General features: G+C 40.6%; 1 protein-coding gene across 1 annotated transcript in view; it reads right to left on the bottom strand.

Moving 5' to 3' along the window:
• Positions 1-5832: 5832 nt before the first annotated feature.
• Positions 5833-22968, bottom strand: part of LOC114161066 (protein FAM19A2) — a 75985-nt gene continuing 58849 nt past the window's right edge. The window contains exons 3-6 of the mRNA XM_028044130.1: positions 16301-16456; positions 10807-10931; positions 10128-10184; positions 5833-6642 (exon numbers count right to left, since the gene is read on the bottom strand). Coding sequence (XP_027899931.1) covers positions 10155-10184; positions 10807-10931; positions 16301-16456 — 311 coding nt within the window. The 3' untranslated portion in view covers positions 5833-6642; positions 10128-10154. The remainder of the gene's footprint in view (positions 6643-10127; positions 10185-10806; positions 10932-16300; positions 16457-22968) is intronic.

The following is a 22968-nucleotide window of genomic DNA, read 5'->3' as shown; positions in this document are numbered from 1 at the left end:
TGACCTTGGGGTTACCAACTTAATGGAGCATAACATTCCGTTGTTAGACGACGTCCCTGTGAGGCAGCGGTATCGGCGTATCCCTCACTCTGAATATGAGGCAGTTAAGTCTCATATTAACCAGCTGCTGGAAACCCAGGTTATCAGAGAGAGCAGTAGCCCTTATGCATCGCCAATTGTCCTGGTCCGAAAGAAGGATGGCAGTCTTCGCCTTTGTGTGGACTACAGAGAGCTCAATAAAAAGACCAGAAAGGATGCTTTCCCAGTGCCCCGAATAGAAGAAACATTGGATTCCCTATCAGGCGCCCGCTGGTTCACAACCATGGACCTAGCTTGTGGCTATAACCAGGTTCCAGTTGCAGAGAATGATCGCCCAAAAACAGCCTTCTGCACACCGTTTGGCCTCTTTGAATTTAACCGTATGCCATTCGGGTTGTGCAATGCACCAGGAACTTTTCAACGGTTGATGGAGAGGATGTTTGGGGCTCAGCATGGTCAGTCACTCTTGTTATATCTGGATGATATTATTGTGTTTTCTTCCAGTGTTGATCAGCACCTGTTACGGCTCAACAGAAACAAAAGAACAAAAACTCCTGGAGGCAACAGTGATCCGTCACTGTGAGACCCAGAAAACGGACAGAACTTTGCTGAGGTTGCAGCGCTATACCCGTTTCAGCTCGTTTAAATATTTATTATCCAGATTGCTGATCGTGGTAATTATTGTGCGGTGAATTTGTTTTCAGCCTGTTATGCTGGTCTGGGGAAATCAGTCCACCTGTTATTTAGATACAGAATGTTGCTTATGCTGGCCTGCAGGGCGACAAGCAGGTGATGGGAAGATGGTTACAGCTCTGGTTCAGAGCTACAACCACAGCACCTTTTGACCAAAGCCGTTCATTTATACAGCACCTGTTCAAAGAAAGAAACTGTGCCGTAATTTCTCAAACCATAAATCACTACTTATTTACATATATGTATACAGTATATGTGAGTGTAAGAAAGATCTTGATTTCTCACATACTCAACACATGAAACCATATTCACACCTTATTCAACCAGCTTTATGTGTTTAAAAACCTCCACTACGTCATTTGAATGTGATTTATTTTCCTGTCATGCCGTCCCTTATTGTTACTCAGTATTATGTAAGTGAAATATCCATTCTCCCGTGGCTAAGGGAACACTTTATTTCTTTAACAGCCAACAGAGTTGAGGGTAACAAATACAATCAATCCCATGGGAGGAGCTGTGGATGTGTTCCTGTTTAGTCAGGATGGATGGACTACATTGGATTATTTAAAGAGAGCCTCAGCTCCCCAAAGCCCTTAGTGCCACTTCACTCCAGCACATTCACAGCGTCACAGTCGTCCCTTAAATGAATACATGATTTACCACGTCTTCCCATGTACAGATCTCACAACATTACACAGAATGTACGCGTCTGGATGAGGCGCTCCAGAGCTGGTTTTAGTGGGAAAACCAAATGTGATCTGATGTGGCTTCATAACAGAGTCGGACTTTTTAAAATGACAAGATTTCAAATGAGTGATGTGCCAAATTAAGTTGTCAAAAGAAAACTTCTGAAGTGCGGTTCTGGTAAAAGTTTTAAAGTTCATATTTTACCAGCAGTAAACAACTATTTACGATCCTGACTCTTGGACTTGGAGGTTGTGTCTTGTACATATGTTTTCATGATGGAGGCCAGGAAAAGTAGCTGGGCGTAAAGCAGGAACCTAAACAGTTAACAATAAACAACGGCTAAAATTAGGTTAAAAACGGACAACGGACCATCTTTAAACAACTCCATTCTCAAAAAGTTACATTTCATGAACATTTAAACAATCTCATTTACATCATACGGTTATTTACAGGAGACATTCTGATAAAGTACACAGAAAATTGATGGTAGGAGGGTGTGCGCCACCAACTATGGTCCTGTATGAAACACGTCCTGAGGACACAACATGTAAAGGGTTTCCAGGCAGAGCAGTGACGGACAGGCGGAAACTTTAATCTCAGACTTAAATTCAAGTTCCTCTTCACCCACAAAACCGACTCTGGACTTAAACTTACTTTCTAAAGACAGAAGACTTGACTTCAACTCCAGTCAAAGTAATTGCCTGGAGTTAGACTTGCCTTTGAATAACACAAGTGGGTAAAAAAGAAGACTTTGGACATGAGTTATACTGACCCTCTAAAGACTAAGCCAATGACGTCTCCATTGGTCTCTGCCAATCTTGGACTAGCAGTCTGGGACCAGCTAATCTGGATATATGTAAGATCTATATACTGGAGGTAAGGTATTAACCCTTTATGATCATTTAGTAGATCCCATTTATGACTTATCCTGTTAATCATCAATTTGTCAGTTAATCATCAATGTCACTGGAGCCTCCCTGAGCCGTCCCTGACTGTCACTGATGACATCAGACCTGATGACATCTGTGCCTCTTCCTTTTAAGAAAAAGGAAGAGGCACAGATGTCATCAAAACGAACGTGATGTCATCGATGACATCGTAGGCTGTTCCTTCAGAAGTACTTGAATAAGACGACCACATGGTAATGTGAAGGCCTGTGAAGGCCATCGCTCTACCACGTGGATGCAAAAGCCTGTGAAGGCCAGGGATCCTTCAAGGACCTGGCCTGTGAAGGCCAGGGATCCTTCAAGGACCTGGCCTGTGAAGGCCCTCGCACCGCCACGTGGACGTGAGGGCCTGTGAAGGCCAGGGATCCTTCATGGACCTGGCCTGTGAAGGCCAGGGATCCTTCATGGACCTGGCCTGTGAAGGCCCTCACACCGCCACGTGGACGCGAGGGCCTGTGAAGGCCAGGGATCCTTCAAGGACCTGGCCTGTGAAGGCCAGGGATCCTTCATGGACCTGGCCTGTGAAGGCCCTCGCACCGCCACGTGGACGCGAGGGCCTGTGAAGGCCAGGGATCCTTCAAGGACCTGGCCTGGCCTTTTTTTTATTTATTTTTTTTTAATTTTATTTATTTTTCTTTCGTAATTTTTCTTATTTTAAGAATTTTTAACTGATTTTAATTCTTTTCAATTTAATTATTTGTATAATAATTTTCATTTTAATTACTTTCTAATTACTGGTCAGTGGTTTTTATAGTATTTGCTAAATGGCTATGTGACAACAGACGAACCTCGGACATGTGAAGACAGGGGGCATTTTATAAACCTCATTATGATTTTTATCTGGATAAATCGTGTTCAGGATGCCGCAGCCTCTCCTATCTGTTTTTCCTCACAGCAATTGAACAGTTGGGTCTGCAAAAAAGTATTAAGAAGCCGTTCAACCACAAGCTTAAATAGGTCAAGAATGTTGCAATGTCATTTCTAACAATAAAACATCTTGAAAAGTGAATGCTGTTAAACAGTCTAGTATAAGAATGTGCATCTCTATTTTAACTGTTTTTCATTGGAGAATTAATTAATAAGTTGTAATAATTTATTCAGTGAGTGAAAATTTACGCCAACATACATTCTAAGTCTTGTTAGGATTTTGTTTTAATTTGTGGATTTACATTTTTAAATGTTTGAAAGTGTTTGTCATCTGAACTAACATGATCTGTGCCTCTGAAGTTTTAGTTCAACTGGAAAAGCACTAAAAAAAATACACTCATAATGCAGCCATTCATGTTCCTTCAGAAGTACTTGAATAAGACGACCACGCCAGGGATCCTTCAAGGATCCCTGGCCTTCACAGGCCAGGTCCTTGAAGGCCTGTGAAGGCCAGGGATCCTTCAAGGACCTGGCCTTGAAGTAGTAGAAAAAGTTGAGTACCTTTCTACCGTTTCTACTCTCTGCTCCTTCCATATGTTGCTCTAGGGTGTCCCTACGCTCTTTCAGGTCTCATACTGATGTTTCCAGTTTTGTCAGAGCAGCCTTTGTCTCAGCAAACACACTCTAATTTTCTTTCCACAACTCCTTTAAACAGACTTTGGTTTCAGTTTCAACATGTAGAACTGTTAGAGGTCTGCCGTCTACCCGGCACTGACACGGCAAGACATGTTCAAACGGAGTGTGAGTTGTACCGGGGATGAAGAGAAAACAAGTGGTGCCTGCAGGATTTTCATCAGATGCCACGATTGCCTCCGTCTGACATGAACCTTCTCTCGTCCCAACCATAGGCATCCCCTAGCTAAATGCTTTCTGTGCTAGTCAAACAGCTACAACACCGCTTGCCTTGCGTGCCAGGATGGTTTGACATTTCCAGGGAGTCGGCATCTGAGTCAATTCAGCTGAGCTGGAGGAATCCCGCTTTAAATCTCTGCTTACTTTCCAGAGAATCAAATGAAGTAAAAGGCAGACAATTCTCTCCTTCCTAGTTTTTTTCTTCTTTTTTTGTCTTATTAACTCCATCCTTACGAGAGCACATCAAAGACATATCCTTGTCTTACCATATGCTGCATAGTTTCATAATCCAAAGAGACTTTTGTAATTACACAGTCCACCAGGGGAATAAAGCTCATCGATTCTCTGGGAAGAGAAATTTCATTATGCAGACCCGCTGTAAACCACTGATGCTATCAGCATCTTCACTTGTTTCATTTAATCATTTTACACAACAAAAGACAATTTTGGACTCAGCCGAAAGGAATAAATGGTATAGAAATGTGGATGTTAACCGCATTGAACATATTCTTACAGAACTTCACAGGTGGGAGTAAAGCAGGGAAATGCGGCCTGCCAGCCGTGCGACATGCGGGGAACGTTTCATCTGATCGCATCATTTCTTTTTCTTTTTCTTTTTCTCCCCCAGCAGCACACAGACGACTCTGTGACATTTCCACATATGCTTGAAATATAAACCTAATGAATGTTGCTGTTTCTTTCTTCCACAGATGTGCCTCGCTTCCAGCAATAGCAAACCCTCTGATGCAATCATCAAGCCATCAAATGGCAAACGAAACTCTCTCTCCAGATGAAGTATTTGTGCATTTCTGCTAGAAGTACTGTTGCATTCTCTCTGATTCTATTGAAAAGCCCAAGACCTTCAGCTGCTAAACATACAGCTACTCATCTCAGGCCCACAGTGGCTTCGATCAAAACACTCATGTTTTAAAATGCCAAATCCAATTGAGAATTTTGGCAAGATTATGTACATAAATATCTACTAATGTCCAATTTAGCTCAATAGGAAATTCAGAGAAGCTGTGTATGCAGTGACTGGCATGATACACTTTTATTTTTATTTAAGTTATTGTGATGAACAATAACATTGTTGTTATGAGACCAAAGTATCTGACTGAAGACTTTTGTCATCCAGTTTTTGGTGGAAAGAGAAAAACAATAAACTCCTCTTACTGTGCGTCATATGGAAGCAAAAATAATAATAAAGTTAAACGAGTCAATGGAATATACTTTTCCTTATGCTAACCTGAGGCAAAACAAATGAAGCTTTACTCACCACATTGCACTGTTTGAATGCCTTTTAGAGCCTGTTGCTGTTTAATAATCATAGGGTTGAGCGTCGTCGGGGCCTGGTTGCCACGGTAATGTGTGCGGCTCTCCGTTCTTCTCACCACGGCTCACGTGGATCAGTGAGAAGGTGGAATCCTCTTACATTTCCTGCTTTGATCAGCAGCTGCTCCTCTGGATCCCGCCGGCCATATTTGGCATTGCTTTGGTGTGGAGAGTAGATCTTTCTTAAATGCATTTTGTGATATAAAAACAAACATGTGCACCCTCTTCTAAAAGAGAGCGGTGACTACCTCCAACTTACACCTCCACCTGACTACATGCCGTCTCCTCTGTCCCATGACAGCTCGGTGCTTTTCGGAGGACGAGTTTATTACGCAGACAGTAGAAAGACAAAAGCTTTTAGCTACACGACCATTGTTTATTACTAATGTCATCACTTACACAGACTAAAGAAGTGTCAGCGATAGTCACTTAAAGGTCATTAGCAAATCATACTTGAGTCACTAGTTAGAAAGAGTTTGGGAAACACTGTCATCATCCAAATGTTTGTCATTTACATTCATCTTACCAAATAAACTGAACTTGAAAGCAGCAATACAGTTTGAGGGGAGAAGGCATAGAAACTTAAAGAAGAAATAGATTGTAAATGGATTTAATTGCCTTTAATTCTACGTTTGATCTGTACCTTGCCTGGGCTAAGCCCTTCAGTCTTTGAGTCCATAGAGTATCTGGTTGAGTACTGCATGTCATGGATGGATAGTAATCTTTGTATTTCTTTGAAAATCGTACTAACTGTTTGCTCCCCCAAATTTCCTAACTGCAATTTGTCAGAGAAGAAATCCGTAGTCGACCGATTAATGTGTTGGTACGACACACTGACCCGTTGGTCACCCGATGAAACAGCAGCTGTGTAAGACGGCTTGTAACGATGGCGCTACTCAAGAAGATGAACATGTAGGCGAAGTTCGCTGCAGTTTTCCACTACAAGCAGTACGATATCAGAGAACTGGTCCTGCCATCCAAAAAAGGCAGAGCGGGGAGATCGATACGCCTCACGTTGACGTCCATCAAGTTCATGAGGATTCATTCAGAAGTCTTAAAGGATTATCTCTAGTCCAGAATAAAGGATGTCTCTATTTACAGCAAAGTCCTTCGTATTAGTCTTTGTCTCCTTTTATGATCCGCCAGACCATGATGGGGCGTTCACCTGCAACAGGAGAAACCAGAGATAAACTCAGAGCCATGGAAACGACACCGACATTGAGTTGTCATAAGCTGCATTTTCATTACAAATGTGTGCAACGTGAAAAAGGCACAATTTTTCAAATTAAAAAGAATTGAAAGTAAAATCACATGTGAATAAGTCATTTAAAATCATGACATTAACAGATGGAAACAGTTTCATAAAATATATTCATAATTCTGCCACAGCGCTGGAACTCGTCAGATGTAGGCGTCTTTTATGCAGGTGTTGGAGCGACAATCAAAAGTTGAGTTTGTTATTCCAACGTGTTGAACCCTTGGCGCTTCCGGAAAAATTGCAGTCTACAATTTCCCCAAAACGCCACACACGCAGCCACTCCCAAGTAGGCGGGGCTTGTGGGCATGTGTCCACACCTGACAGGTCATTTTTAGCGACTTGTAACATGAACAAGCGTATTCACATGTGATTTTTAATTGCATTTCTTTTTAACAGAAACACAGCAGTTGCAAAATAAATTTTTTAAACACCAGCAGAATATCAACAAAAAAAAGTGTTGCACATATTCGTAATGGAGCGTTAACACTGAATTTAGTTGGTTCTGCAGTTTTAACTGCAGCAAAAAATCATTCCACAAAGTATTGGACTCAGAGCGGCTGAAAACAAATACCTGCCACACTTTTCAGAAGCTTATTTGGAAAAAAAAAACATTGAAAAGCATTTAGTTTTTATTATACATGTGTACACCACTTTATTGTTGGTCTATCACATAAAATTCCCAATAAAATCCGCTTATATTTCCTAGTTCTACTGCGAAAAACTAGAAGTCTGAGGAAGATGAGAATCGTTGCAAAGTGCAGTCAGCGGTCAACCTATTAAAGCAACACAAAATCTCTACAGATGTCTGATATAACAATAAAATACAACTCCTATTTCAAAAAGTGACGTAAAAAGAAAATGAGTATTCCTACACAGTAATGTGTGTGAGCCTATTAGATCCTCTCATTCTGTTTAGCATAAAAGCGGAGTGCTGGGTTTGCATTAACATCTCCGACCCTTCACTCGCAGTTCGGTGCTGTCAGATACTTGGGAAGACCTCCATTCTCCTTGAGATTAAATTGCCTGTCATGAAGCTCGGTGGCTGACTGGCAGCTCCTCTGCTCCTATGAAAGTACATTCTGGAAAAGACTCTTGAAGAGCACAACGTAACAACCTTCATAACAACGTCCGCTATCTATTCCAGTCGGCTGTCAAAGGACATGTGGGTTTGACGGACCGCGGGAAGCCATCGCCGCTGTTATTTGATGGTGAACTTTTGATAGGAAACAGACAACTGTGACAACCCGGTTAGAATAATTCTCAAATGGGTTGTTTGACCAAAGCTGAGTGTGTAATGTCATTTAAATCACCCCCAATTAGGTGATGAGGGGGGCAGGCAAAGAACCATCAGGCCGTCGCCTTTCGAGGAAAACCAGGGTAATGCAGTTTCCACAAAACAGGTACAGCTGCAATAAATTCTTCCTTTCACCGAGTCATTTACATTCTGAGCTGCCATGGTGATTAATGTGGTACTAATTTGAGAATAATTTCGGGTTGAAAAGACAAAGAGCTAAGCTGCTTCTTGTCAGAAGCGAGAATGTCTCCGGAGATCGATCTATAGCCTGTCTCACTTCAAGGAGGGGGATAAAAAAAAAAAAAAAATCATTAACGGCGTTCTGAGTAAGTGTCTGAAACAAAGCTAAAAATACAGGAAGGAAAACCCAAGTCCTCCCTAGGTGTTAGGTTTGTTTAATTGGTGGATGACAAGTGCTAATTTAACCGGCAAAGCATTCATTTCCATTCGGCGCCTGAAGTGAGCGCGGCTGAGAGATTTAAAACAGCAGGTGCGGGGCTTGTGTTTCTGTAATTCAGCTGTGTAATTGGCAAACCGCCGCGTCCTTCTCAGCAATATGCTTTGTGTTATAACTACTATGACTGGGCTTTTCATCATATGGCAATAATTCACCCATGAAATCAGCAAAAACCCAGCAGAGACAGCGCAGAGACAACTTTCAGCATTTGCTCATGTTTCAGGATTCAATTTCTGCCACAGGTCAACACTGCTCTTAGAGAAAACGGATCCGTAAGATTCTGTGTTTTATTCCCTTTAATCAAACTGTTAGTAATATTTTTTAATTAATTTGCTAGATTACAAAAAAAAAGAGTCCAAAAAATAAAAAGCGTACTCGCAATTTTTAAGTGTAAACACAAATTATATATAATATAATCAATATGTCCACTGATAATATCAAAGGTGAATATAGCTCATTTATTTGTCCTTCTGGGAATAAATTAGTGATCAATTGTGGTAGTGCAAAACTTGTGTTGCTGAATGTTACAACCAGACTCAAGTAAATAAAATGGAAAGGTAGCTTAGTGACCAGAGGAAAATAATCCGGAAGTAAACAAAAACCAGACAGGAAAAATAGTCATTACTGATATTCAATTAGTTTTAATTAACCTTTGTGTTGTCTTGCGGGTCAAAAGTGACTCACTGTCATGTTTAGCCTTCTAAGGAAATGATGGCACTTGGCAAAATGTAATGTTTCAACTGTTGACTGTGTGGTGTCTTCTGTGACTTTGTATTTTTATGTTTTTACAACGTAAAGCACTTTGAACTGCCCTGTTGCTGAAATGTGCTATACAAATAAACTTGACTTCAGGATTTTTAATACTGCATTTGCCTGTGTGTGTTTTCTTTTCTCCCTTTCATCCCTCGAGTACTAAGAAATACCGACAGCGCAGGTTAAATTTGTCACCTTTGTGGATTTCTGTATTTATCCGTGGAAGAGAAACTCTTCAATCTGTCACCTCTTGCTTCCATTTGAGGCTTCAAAACGTAGGAAAATTCCCGTCACGTCTGGAATCCGCGCTGCGCCCCAGGCTTTCTAATAGCCAGCCTCTGCTTTGCCGAACACGTTGAATTGGCTGAGTTTTTCCAATGGTGTGTGATTGATACAGACTCATGAAGATGAGTATAGCTGGGGGACCCAGCTCTATGTTGTCTTGATTTTTTTTTTTTTTTCTTTTTCTCGTTTTTATTATTACTTTCCAGAAGCGCCGCAGAGGTGACGAACAAAGTGTGACCCCCTGCTGTTTCAAGATTTGAGCGAGAGGAGTGTTGTCTCTCTAACTGAGTTCAAAGGTGTGTGACTTAGATGTTGGAGGTAATGACGGCGCTTTGAACAGGTCGCCGTGGTGTGTTTGGATCATGTACCTCCTCTGCTCCCTTATCACTCGTGTAGCTCCACTGTTGGGAATTGTGCCTAAATCATACAATCTGACAACAGGGGATCAAACGTTGCATTAATGATTCATCGTGGGAATTTCTCTGGTTTTTTAACATGGAAGGCAGGTCTACATGGAATCTGAACAAGGAACATCTTAAGCAAGATAAATATAAGGCATATCAAATATTAAAATAAAAACAAGAATAATGAGAATAAATTCACCTGGGGTTTGTCGTGGAGCGTCTGACGTTACCAAAGCTGGTCTCTGTCCGCAGAAATCTTTCCAGAGATCCATATAAAATAATAATAAAAGAAACACAAAAGACATGTTTAGTGTTAAAAATAGTCTTGCCAGATTTGATAATAATAGAAATGTGTTCCAGGGCATCTGTGGATGTTCACTGAACCCTGATGACTAGAAGAAAACAATTCCATATATATATATATATTTATATATATTCTGAGGTTCGGACCGATCCCAGAATCAATAGCCCAAGGCTCCAGGCACCCGGCTCCAGGCAGGTGTGGTGCAGGCGGTTTAAATAATTAACTACATGGAGGGAGGCAGAACTGAAGTCTACGGGTAGTCATAACACAGTGAAGGATACAGGCATCATGTTACAATGTTAAAAGCAAGTAACTGGAGTGAGTAATTGGCCAGTTTGGGTGCTGAGAGTGGCCTGAAAGTGCTAAGGAGACATGGCAGCGCATTGATTATTGGACCCCAGGGGTCCGAGCACCGGCTGCAAACACTGGTCTTTAGTTAAAGGCAGAGGCGACAGGAAAAGAAGTCACAGCCTGCTGACCTTGACGAGTGGCTGCACACTGGATTCAACAATTCTGATTCTGGCATCAATAAAGAGATAAAAACAGATTTTTTTCTCTCTCTCTCTCTGCTCACCTTGGTGGTTTTAATCTTGTTCCCTGTAGCGCAGCTCCAGCCCTTCAGATCAGGAAGAACTTTGCATTCCTCCCCATCAAGGCACGGATGCATCTGGCACCACCACTTCTGCTCCACTATCGAGGCTGGACAAAAAGAATGAAGAAATGATCCTGTCATTTTAATAATTCAAACCAATATGAAGAAAATCTTGTTGTATGTTCCATTTCCTTTTAGTAATGATTTTAAAAATTTGGCTGGAATTCTGTGTTGTAATGTCGTGTTGGTTTGTCGTTTCAGAACCTTGTCATTGCCTTCCTGTGCTGTTCCACTTTGTTCAAATCTGGCTTCGCGGGCAGCCTGGGCTTTCTCCGGTTCACACAGATTGCCTCTGGTAGAATTTCTACGGGGCCAATCAGCGAACAGGAGAAGTTGTGAACGATGGCGTCGATTTTCTGCGATGTTTTACGTTTTGTAATCTCCCTGTAGTTCTAGCTGTGGCGGCGGAGGAAGGGAACGAAGCCGTTCAGTCCGAGTCGGTCATGCTTCCAAATATTAAATTAAGCCGCCACGTTCAGCATTACACACGTCATGTCCCAACGTTAAAGATTAGGTAACATTTAAAATTTCAAGAGTTTCAAACACCTCTGAGAGCCCAGGCCCTCTGTACGAAGTGAAGCGTAGAACTAGCTACTGTTTTTTTACCAGGCTGGGTGTTTTAGATTCATTACAATTCCTGCCTACTCTCAGTTTGTACCCAGAAACAAAACTTACTATTTAGTTTTCCATTCCACCACTCCATTGAAAAAGCAGGTGGTTCATTTGGATAATAAATCTTATGAATTACATAATATACATATACGTGTTTTGATCATTTTTTTAATCAAATGTCTTAAAATATACAAAAGCAAATCATGTAAAAGACATTTAAACGGAGACCTGAACTCCCGACTATTATGTCGCAACAAAGAGAGAAAAAAAAAAGGTGAAAAGGGAAGGAATAAGGAAGGAAAAAATGAAGAAGAGGATAGAAAGGGGGGAAAATATGTCCCTTTTCATGTGGAGAAATAAATGATTTAAAGATCCCCCTGTGCAGGAGACCACAAGAAACATTATGTAATTTAAAAAAAATTCTCAGAAAAAACAAATATCCTTATCCGCTTGATTGCCTGCAATCACCAGCAACTCAAAGAAGTTGGGGTTCAAACCTTTTGTTTCCTGCTCCTTTTACTTTGGTACAACAGTAATCAGAAGTCCCTTACTCCACCGCATCACGTAAAGCAAGACAAAGTAATTTCTAATTACAATCCATGTAATTTGTGTTGTATCTGAATTTGAAACGCAGTGTTACGAAAAAGTGGAGACGAGTAAAGTTTCTCACCACAATGACACAAAAGGAAAGTCAGAGACAAGCTGTTGAATGTAACACCGGTCATGGAATTATCTAGCGGTTAGCGCCTGAGTTCAATTTTAGTTTTGATTGAATATTTTTAACCATTGTGAAAAACATGTCATCTGAAACCATGATAATACTCTTCATTCCATGAGCGGGAACATCTAGAGGCGGTGGGTGTTTAGAATTGCCATCTTGTCATTTCGTGTGTTTCAAACACATTTCCGCATGACACCAAGGAGCCTTAAAGGTGGAATCTCTTCAGATCATCAAAGAAGCTACCATCAAGCCATGTCACAGTCTGACAGCCGTCTTAGGTAAGTGATGTAAGATTTGCTTTTTCTCTGGTAACACATCTATTTTGAATATGCAAACAAGTCTCAGCCTCAATATGATGTGTCAGGGTAGGGAAGTGAAAGCAGATGCATCTTCAGTCGGCTGCAGTCAGAACACCTCTTCACTCGCCTCCTAAACAAACAGCACAGAGCAACTGCACTGCAGTGTACACTACAATCTGGCATATTACAGGGGTCATTATCCATGTTTGACAGTCCCCTCCAGCGGCGTTTATGCTTTTCATAATGAAGAGGGTTTTTTTATGTATATAATCCAAACACAATGCATCCCCCGCATGGTAAACTGCGAAGAATGAAGACTTTATGACGGCAGGAAATCAATTTGTGGAACACAAACGTGTAAAAAGAGCGCCGGGTCAACTCCAAGCAGAAGGAGTTGCTATTAAAAAAAGCCACAAAGGTTTTCACAACAAAATGAAATGGGAGTATTGATGATCAAACAAAGTGAAGAGGGTATATTTCACTTAGAGTTAACAGGGCTTTAAAACATGACGACGGCTCAGACTGGACACATAACCTGATCCAAGTCCTGAAATCTTTTAGCTGTCCCTCAGTCCATATTTTTATTTTATGTTAGCTTTAAACTCATGAGCTTTGAAAAAAAAAAAAAAAACTACCAACTGCTTATGTAAGGTTTTAGAAATACGTTAAGTTTAAATCAAAAAATAATTTAGTGCATGTGCCAGTGGGGATTTGTGTTCAAACCGTATAGTTCTGCCAAGAAGAAGAAGAACACAGTAGCCAATTCAGGAGCCAAAAACAGCAGACAGCAGAGAGCCTAAAAGCACAAAACTGGAAACCAAACCTGAAAGCTCTGACTAATGATCAACATGTGGGCTTCTGAACAGTCTTACCACAAGCTTTACTAATGTAACCCTCGCATATTGAAGCCTGTAGAACATTTCAGAGCAATTTTTAGCCCGTTGGCTTGCTGCTTACACACTTGCGCATGTACTTTGGAGCAACACTGTTTTCAGGTGGAAAAATCTAAGAAATTAGAGTGGGAAGATATATAAATCACAGAAAACACTTATTTTAATGCCATGAGGATAGATTTTAAAAAGCCTATACTCCTCTACAGAGTGAAAAACTTCCCATGACGGTCACTCCAGTCATGGGAAAAACAAAGTACACCCTCCTGATCCCTTTGACTCAGACAGAATATTCTTGTTTACAAGATCATAAGCCAGTTTGAACAGCTTTATAGCAGGAATGTTGAACGAATGGTATAGGCAAAGGTTGAAATACAGCAGAAAAGTACCAAAGACTACTGGAGATCAGATGACAAGGCGTCATAAGATGGTAAGCTAATGTACCCATAGTCTTTCTTATGAATGTTCTGTGTTTTGCAAAAACTGGACCATAATTCCTGTTCAATTATGTAAGAGAGCGATTAAATCACAGAAAACCACTTGTTTAAACTTCTTGCTGATACAGGTGACTCTACAAGTCTAAGTTATGGGCTGTATGTATTTTTTTTCCCTCATGTCTCCACTGACATTTTTTCTCCCCATGACAGCCTTTTCATTTGCTCCATCCTAAAATTCCCAGACGCAAGTTTTCTTAGAAGTCTGGCGGTTCATGTATCTTCATATGAAGAGGAGCTTGTCTCACACGAAGAGGAGCTAAAGGTAATCCCTGGTCGTAGAGGAAAGAATAATTAAAAGGTAAAGTGCTTATCATTTTTTCTCTCCCTGAGATCAACGGAGGGGCTTTAAACTGAGACTGGTGGCTCACAGCTCTAATTTGCAGAAAATGTCAATACTAAAATGTCAGGGTATAGGTCAAACCCAAGCTATCCGGAGTTTCGCCAGAAAGCAACGCTTTTCAGCCCAAAGTGAAGCTGCCACCTTGGCACAATCTGGGAGTCTGGCATATTAGCATGCTAAGAGATCCTCTGGGTCACTGACTCATTCAGGCCTAATAAAGCCTTCAGGAGTTCCTTTCTATAGCTTCTGGATTCAACTTGAACATTACTTTGTGTAGTCTTACTCATTTTAATTGATCAAGTTAAAAAGAATAACTAAAAACAAGAGCAAATTGTGATTACAAAAAAATGGGTATTTTCACACCTGACCGTTCAGTAGACTCGGTTGGACTTTAAGCTAAAATTGCAACATTTGTTTCATTTTCAGCTGCTGCAGTTTTTTATCACACCGCATTGTGTCAAATGAACCCTTGAAAATCCTGTTGACGTCCTCACCCGTGGGGGCGCTGCCCCAAGGTCACTTCAGAAAACCACACAAAAACCTCTGAAGAAGACACTGAGCACAATTTCCTTCTTCATGAAACAGAAACAACAGAGTGGAGTCAGACTTTAGCTGTTGTAGGATTTGTCTTTTGTCTTTGGCAATAGACCACAAACAATATCTTTTGCTAACACTAAACTTGCGTGTTTGTTTTTTTGGTTGCATTTACCCAGAATGCCCTGCACTACAGTTTGCTTCCGCTTAGCATTCACATATGTATTTGAACCACATCAGAGTTCACATCAACTGAACTGAGACCTAGTTTTGCAGGTCATATTTTTGGTCCACATCCAAGTTTGATTGCGCATTCACACCTCCCCAAACGAACCAGACCTACTAGGCAAACAACGGTGTTGCGGTCTGAACAGGGCTGGTTATGAATGAATACAGAGTGTACTTGAATCCTTAAAAAAAGCTTACGTTCTGTCATTCAAAAGTTTGAGTCATGCACTAACATCTTCATTGCATTCTGTGGCTAGGCGGTTGAAGCTACCAGTAACTAGAGGCCAATGTACCCTTGGTAACTAGCTCCATCATGGTGATGGCATGGTGATTGACGGCAACAGACAAAGGTCATCGCCATGCAACATGTGAATCGATAGCTACAGCGGTGCTATCATGTCCACTGTGTTGGATCGCTGCCTCTTTGTGCTAGTTCCATTGGAAATGAATGGAGAGGGAGTGACGTCGCCTGCTGTGTGTCGGGAGCAAATGTTCTGTGAGAAGAACAAAGCCGCTGCCAAGAGCCAGAAATGAACATTTTTGGTATGCTTGGTTATAATACAACAGAATCCTACAGTCTTATATATATATATATATATACTGAAAAAAGTATATATATATATATATATATATATATATATATATATATATACTTTTTTCAGTCTTAAATTTTACTCAGAGTGGCATTAAAAAGTCTTACATTTGACGTCCTGAAACCTGGACGTCAAATACCTTATTTATATATTACTTTATGCAGTAATAATGTAAACTGAAAGAATATTAAGAAGGGAAAAATGAGAAACAAGTGAAGCTCATGAGCGAATCAAGAATTTGAACTCTTCTCTCACATCCACTTATAGATTTCATAACCTCAGTTATTTTAAGCTTCATATTTCTCCCCTCTTTAATGCTGCAGATAGACATGCTGAGGTGTGACCTGTGAGCTCATTTGCATCACTTTCCATCTTGATACATTAATAGGTGTAAATGGTCCCATCCCCTCTCATGCGAGTTGGCTCTCAGTGTGGTTCCTTTAACGGTAACAGTAACTGTTTTAATGTATAAATGAATGATAAAAAAGGTGACATGAGGAACACGTTGCACTCCAACAGCCTTTCAGTATCTTTCCAACTTTTCAAACTGAGTGTTCGGGAAGTTGTGATGAGATCAGCAAGTCTATTCCTCAAGACTTGTGCAAAGAAGCATCAGCAAAAAAAAGAACAACAACAGAAGAATTCTATCTACATCTATAGAATAGAAGATTCCTAATGAATAATTGAATGAGTGGACTGTACCATCGACGCAGGACGGGGCGGCTCTGGTGGTACCGGCCACTTGGCCCGGAAAGCAGGAGCACTTCACTGTTTGCGACCGCTCCTCGATTTTGTTCTTGTTGCAGCAGCGGTGCAGCGCCACCACCTCACAGGTCCCCGTTCGGACATGGTGCACAGCTGTGGGGGAAAGAGAAAAAAGGAAGGGGGAGGAATTACCCTCAACATGCACAGCACTGGCCTTTGACTAGGCCTGAAACGTAATGAAGACCACTATTTAGTGATTTAAAGGTAATCACTAAATTACCTTTAAAGGGCATGTAATATTTGTTCTCTGTGGATATGCACATATGTATCCATACCCCATGAACTTTCATACATTCTGTCATGATACAACCACTGAGATTAATGGAGACATATAATGCAAAATTCACATTTTGCATATTTTCGTACTTACATTTCAGTTTCTACTGCTTTCAAAAAAAAAAGTTTGGTCATTTTCTGGGACTGAGTTTATGATGTTTGTTGCCTGGAAAACGAGCCATTTCAAAAACCTCCGGAATGTAATGAGATGAATCAGCAGGCACTGCCCGTAACCTAGCAACACCAGCGCCGCCCAGCCTGTCACCTAGCAACACAAACTTAGCTCCAGCATGTCTAGTCAGCTGGTTTCACCGCTGTATGCGCTGAATAATGACTCCTGGAAAAGACGAGAGTTTTGTTGCTGACTTTACATCCAGAAACCACTTGCTGCCTTCTTGTTGGTTGTACAGGAGGCTCCACTTCTGCTTTTCATAGACATACAGCCGTATGTAATTACGCATTTGCTTGCAGACATTTTCACGTGCGAGTGTAAACGTTGAGTTGGGGGGGGGCGTGGCCAGCAGCAGATTTAAAGTGACGAGAGGCCCTAAAACAAATCATTCCGACAGGAGTTCAACGCAGGCACAACTAATATCACATTATATAAGAATGATTTTATGCAAATAATAATAATAAAAAACATATTTTGTAGTCCATATACAGGTTAGACATATCCTAACCTGTTCAAGGAAGCATAATAGGTCACTTTGATGTCACTATTGTCACTTTTATTATGTAATTTATGCATAGTCCAGTAGTTAAAGACCATCAGATTTTGCTAATTTTGTGTAAATGAATAATTTCTGATCAGAATTGTAAGGGTGTGTTTAAAACTAGCAGTGTGGACTTCGATTAGTGAACAACCAGCGAGTGTTGGACATGCTGGACTCCAGTCCTCCAGGCCTGCTGCTGTCCTGTAAACTGTAAATGTGTTTCTTCTTCTACACACCTGAATAAAATAATGAGGTCATTATCAGGACACTGGAAGTCCTGACTGAACCGGGGAGGGAATTCACATCTTTTGGACTAGAGATGCAGCTAAAAGGTTGCAGGACTGGCAAACAAGGACAGGATGGCAAACCTCTGAAGTAGTAAAGATGGCGACATTGAAAAGATTTCAGGATTTGAAAAAGTATGATACCATAAATGTGACATTATTTAAATAGTTCCTCAGCGGAAGGAAGCTTCTTTTTTTTTCTTTTACAAAGAAAGCTTCAATATGTGAGGAGGAAAGTGCAGCTCTGCAGTATTTGGAGCCAATTTCCAGATCACGCTCCATTGTCTGAATTATTTAGAGGATGAGCTTTCCCATCCTGTTTTAATTGCATGTGACATTTTCAGGAGGTGTCTTTTTTTTCCCTGCAGAGGGACTATCTGCTGCCAGGGTAAACAGAAAGTGTGGAAATGACAGCATGAAAACCGTTTCTTAATTGTTCACACTGTAAGATCTCAAGGGATCCCGTTTAATCCGCTTCAGCTTCAGGTTCCGGGACTGAAGGATGGAAACGGTTTGACTGAGGATTTAATGGAATCGTCATCTTGGCTCAAAGAGATTCACGAAATAATGTGGCAAACTATTCAGTAGCTTTTTGGATTAAAGCTAACGAAGCTAATTTTTCCTTCGTTTTCTCCAAACTGGGCTGTCCAATGACATTCGGACTTATTTGCACTTTTTCAAATTTTGCAACATCCCAGCCACAAACTTAGTGGTCGATGTTTGTGAAGTAGAAGAAAAACGATCCACGGTCTATAATTTATACAGTTGAATTTAAAAGTTTATGCGTTTCTTTTGAAGTATTGCATTAGAAAAGGTTGATGGAAACTGCAAAATTTAAAATGACTTCCCAGATTTTGCAAACAGGTTTTTGTGCTCGCTTGAGGTGGTTTTCCAAAAGAAGAGTTAATGCGTTAAAGGAGACAGGTTTGCTGAATAAGGTCTGACGTAACAAACCTTCTCATCCACTGCCCAGAGGGGAGATCTCCCTCCATTTTTCGGAGAAGTATGCTCCATGCTACTTAGCAACCTCCACTTCCTGTTTACTACAGCCAAGCATGGCGTCAACATCAGACAGAATTGCGCTTTGCGTAGCCCGGTTGATTGGCTCTACACCAGTAGACAGGAACACGGCTAATTCACATTTGGATCTACCAGCACTGGCACTGACGGTCGCTTTTTAAAATATCAATATCAGTTCGATAAATAAAACTCAGCTGATATTAACGAGCGATTGGTCATGTGTTGTGATAGTGATGCAGCAAAGGATTGTGGGGAGTTTAGCTTGAACTAGAGAAGAGGCGGTGAAGCCAGTGGTGTGGTCGTGGTTTTTGAAGACAGTGAAAGAACAGTGAAACATATATATGTATATAATATGTAAGATATTGGTAAATATTAACTGTGAGCTATAAAGACTAAAAACACACTTGTCTAAAGTTGCTTTTGATAATAAATGGATCCTTGACCAACATATTTGATGTGTATTGATGATTTTAACGTTGGCACTTTACAAATTGTCTTGACTGTTATTGGTTTTCACAACTGTTCACTACATGATGTGTTTATCATATTTTTTTATGTCTTCACAATGTAAAGCACTTTGAACTGCCATGGTAACAACAATATCAACATCTGACATATTGCAGATATCAGCCCAAATTTTCACATCAGTGCATTCCTACTTTTTCTTGTCCTTTTTTGTGATGTATGAAAGCTTTGCTCAAAATTCACATTTCAATTGGAGCCATACATGACCAGTGTTCACCGGCTTCACTTCTGGACTCTGTTCACTGTTTGTGCTGGTTTTGTTTAGTGGGGATCAAAATAAAAGGTGGCTGAATTCAAATACGTTAAAAAATAATAATAATTTAAAGCATGGACTAATTTCATTCCAGTTCAGAATTACACTCTCAAAATCCTAATAAATACTCTACAGTTTTACTCTACAGTTTGTGAAAGGCCTTGTGCTTTACTGCTGTCCGCCTCAAAGAAATAGGAGCAAAAAGACGCCAGGAAACTCCAGCTCCAGTATTAACAGCGAAGGAGCAGGAATAGAAGTGCTGTTCTGATTATACAGTCATTTGCTACTTTTGATAACCTGCCTCCTCTTACAATCCCACCTGTTTCTCTTGGAGCATTAAAAAACGACGCAGGTAGTCGAGCTAAATTAGTGGGAGCCTTCCTCATGCGCCGGCTGCCAAACACGGAGCGATATGAAAGACAAATACGCGGCGTGCCGAACCGCCGCAGATGCTTGAAAGGGAATTTCTGCCAGCAGTTTCATGCTGAGAGGCTGTGGTGTTTTGACTGGATTTGGAGTTCCACTTGGATGCCTGCCCAGATTCTCCTGCAGCAGCTAAAGCACGCAGGGAAAGTGCTTCACAGAGGAATCTCTGCGTTCTGGTCCTAAACCCGCTGAGAGGAGCCCTCACGCTGCCGTTTGCTCCTTCTCTCATCTCTTTTTCTCCATTCTTGTAAGAAGACGACGATAGCGGGACGCTGCGTCCTGGTGGCTAAACGTGCATCTGTTCCCAGCTGGGGCCTGCATGTCGCCGGTAACATCCATCCATCCATCCATGGATCCATCCATCCATCCATCCTCTCTCCTGGTGTTTACTGCTGCTGTCACGCTCACCGTCTCCCAGCGAAGGCAAAGAGAAAAAGCGGCCATGCATGGAAACTTTCAGACGTGTTTCCGGAGAAAGTCTGGGGGGAAGTTATTAATACTTGATGTTGGAAATGGCAGAAAGTTTGACATTTACTGTACTTTCAAAACCGAGTTGGAGATGTTTTATTGAGGAAGTTGTAACGGCGGTGTTCATAGGAGACACAACGACCCAGTGGTGCGCTGGTAAACTGGAATTACAGAATGTTCAGAGAATCATTTCTGGTATTTATAGGAACGCCTTTCAGTCACGCATATTTTTGAATCTCAATAAAAAATGGATTAGAAACTCTAATAACTATTCTTTGCTTTTGTCCACTGCAGCTACCTAAGTAGTTTGCTTTGAAGGCAGCAGCTCAGATGGTTTTTTGTCGCATGAGTCCCACTTATGATTTTCTGTTTTGGAAAAACTACAGAAACAGGCAAAAATGGTCAGTCATATGATTTATAAGAAGACCAGAGAGTGTGTCATTGTAAACTGCATTTATAAATATGTCATACATTAAAGTAGCAGTACTAGATGTTCTACTTGGTACTAACAATTACTAGAAAAAGAAAATAGATTGTATTAATAATATCTGTGTTTTTTTAATGTCAATATTAATATCACCACACACAATTTGAACCTAATGCAATGAATTTTGCTGAATGTAGATGCTAATTTATTATTAACTGTGTCAATACATGTTCCTGGAGCGCCTTATAAATATGTTATTCAATTTGTTTTCCTTTTTTAACGTTGATTTCTACAGTCAAACATTCAGACATATTTTCTACAATATCATATTTTATATGTTGCATGTTAAAGCTGTCAGTGTATCCTCCAAGGATGAACAACGTGAGAATTCAAGTTATCAATATGTTAGAAAGTTCAGGGTAGCATGCATCGCTCCCTGAGGGACACCTGATATTATAGTATGAGAGCTGTAACTTTAATGTGTTCATTTTGATTAATTAATTACATATTTAAACTTTTTGAACGCAATTAATGGCTATTTTACACGGAAGTCAGAAATTAAAAGTGAGAGATTGAAATCAAGAATTCTTGTGTCTTTGTGGCTCTGATCCTCTTCGGTTTAAAAACACGTTCCGTTTCCAGAAACAGAAACTATGAGACTCTCGTGTCGAAGCAACCTGTTTTTTTATTTTTTTCTTTTTTTTTTTTATTTTCCATCTGTGGCACTAAATCAGCTTTCAGCTAAAAAGAACGGTCTCTTCTCCTCTCCTGGTGCAGAGCTGAAAAGATTCTACTCAAGAAGCGTTTATACATCGGTCTCTGGAGAGTCTGCCAAAGCAGAACGCACACTTTGTCTTATTCATGAAGCTGTTGCGAATGATAATGTGATCATTGCATAAGTTTGTATGCAGCACCGGGTGCACCTTCCACCTTCCATGTGGGGGGAATTTTCCGAACACTGATTTGAGATTGTGAAAAGCCTAAAAAGTGGAGTACGGGCGACGTCTGGCAAAGTTTTTCTTCCTTATTTTTCGACCGGGTGCTTGTTTTTTTTTTTTCCACATAACTCATTTTTACTGCAAACTGCAGGAAATGGAAGGCGCAGAGGAAGTAATGATCTTTGGAGCGGGCAGCATCAGCTATAAGTCAGAACATCAAAGTTCTACATCATTGTAACGTTAACAGCGGAATGCAAAGCACCTCAGGTGATTTACTGCAAAGTGAATCGGCGGCTTCCCGCGCGGCGCCCCGGACCCACTAATACCTGAAAATAAAGAGCAAGAGCTGTCAAATATATTTCACTCCTCGCAGGTTCAAGGCCGCCCTGTACAAAGTGTGTGCTTTGATTTTTTTTGCTAAGTGATTCGCCGTCATGGAGGCTGAAAATCAAGGCTGGAAAGAGTCTGCGGGGATCGGCCCGGTGCGGCTTGAAGGTCAGAATTTAAACTCTTTCCTCCCACTTGGCCAGCTGGATGTAAAGGATGAAAAATTCTGTTCGGAATGGGAAATTCCACACCAGACGTGGCCTTGCTAGTTTTATGAATATATATAAAAAAAGAAGAGATTTTCCAATTACAAAGAGGGTTTGTTTGCTGCTTTATACGAGATTTTGTTGGGAGTCGTACAACAACTCTCCACATTTACTGACCCTGGTGAGGCTGAAGAAGCCTCAAAACAAATGCAGCTTAATCTCACACTAACAAATACTTTTGTTTTTATCTAACTAAAATGTAATCTGGTCAAAAAATAGTAAGAAAAAATATATATATTGGTATATTTTAATACATACTAAAGAAAATTACCATGTTTTTCAATTTAACATGTTTTTTAAAGAGTATCCAGGAAATTGTAATTGGTGTTTGTTCCTAATTCCATAAGGTATGCAAAGACTTGATAGAAAAGTCTTTCTTTGGCTGATCTTCAAAATAGGAAAGATAGGAGAACCTGCCACAGACACCCTGCAAGGGTAAGAAGGTATTTCAGGCTGGGTGTGTCTGTATCTTCTATGCTTTTGAGAAAAAAATACCCAACACATTAAATAAGTATTGATCATTAGTTTGTTTGTTTGTTTTTTTATATTCATTCGCATATTTCTCGTACACCCATAAATCTGACGCACCAGCCATGAGGTTCATTTTTGCTTCACGAAATGATAACAAGAGACGCTGGAAAATACTTTTAATTAACCAGAATGTTTATATGTAAAAAATAAA

The sequence above is a fragment of the Xiphophorus couchianus genome, chromosome 17, assembly GCF_001444195.1.
Source record: "Xiphophorus couchianus chromosome 17, X_couchianus-1.0, whole genome shotgun sequence".
In the NCBI taxonomy this organism is placed as follows: Eukaryota; Metazoa; Chordata; class Actinopteri; order Cyprinodontiformes; family Poeciliidae; genus Xiphophorus; species Xiphophorus couchianus.
The sequence above is the reverse complement of the archived record's forward strand: the minus strand, read 5'-3'. Positions and strand labels throughout refer to the sequence as shown.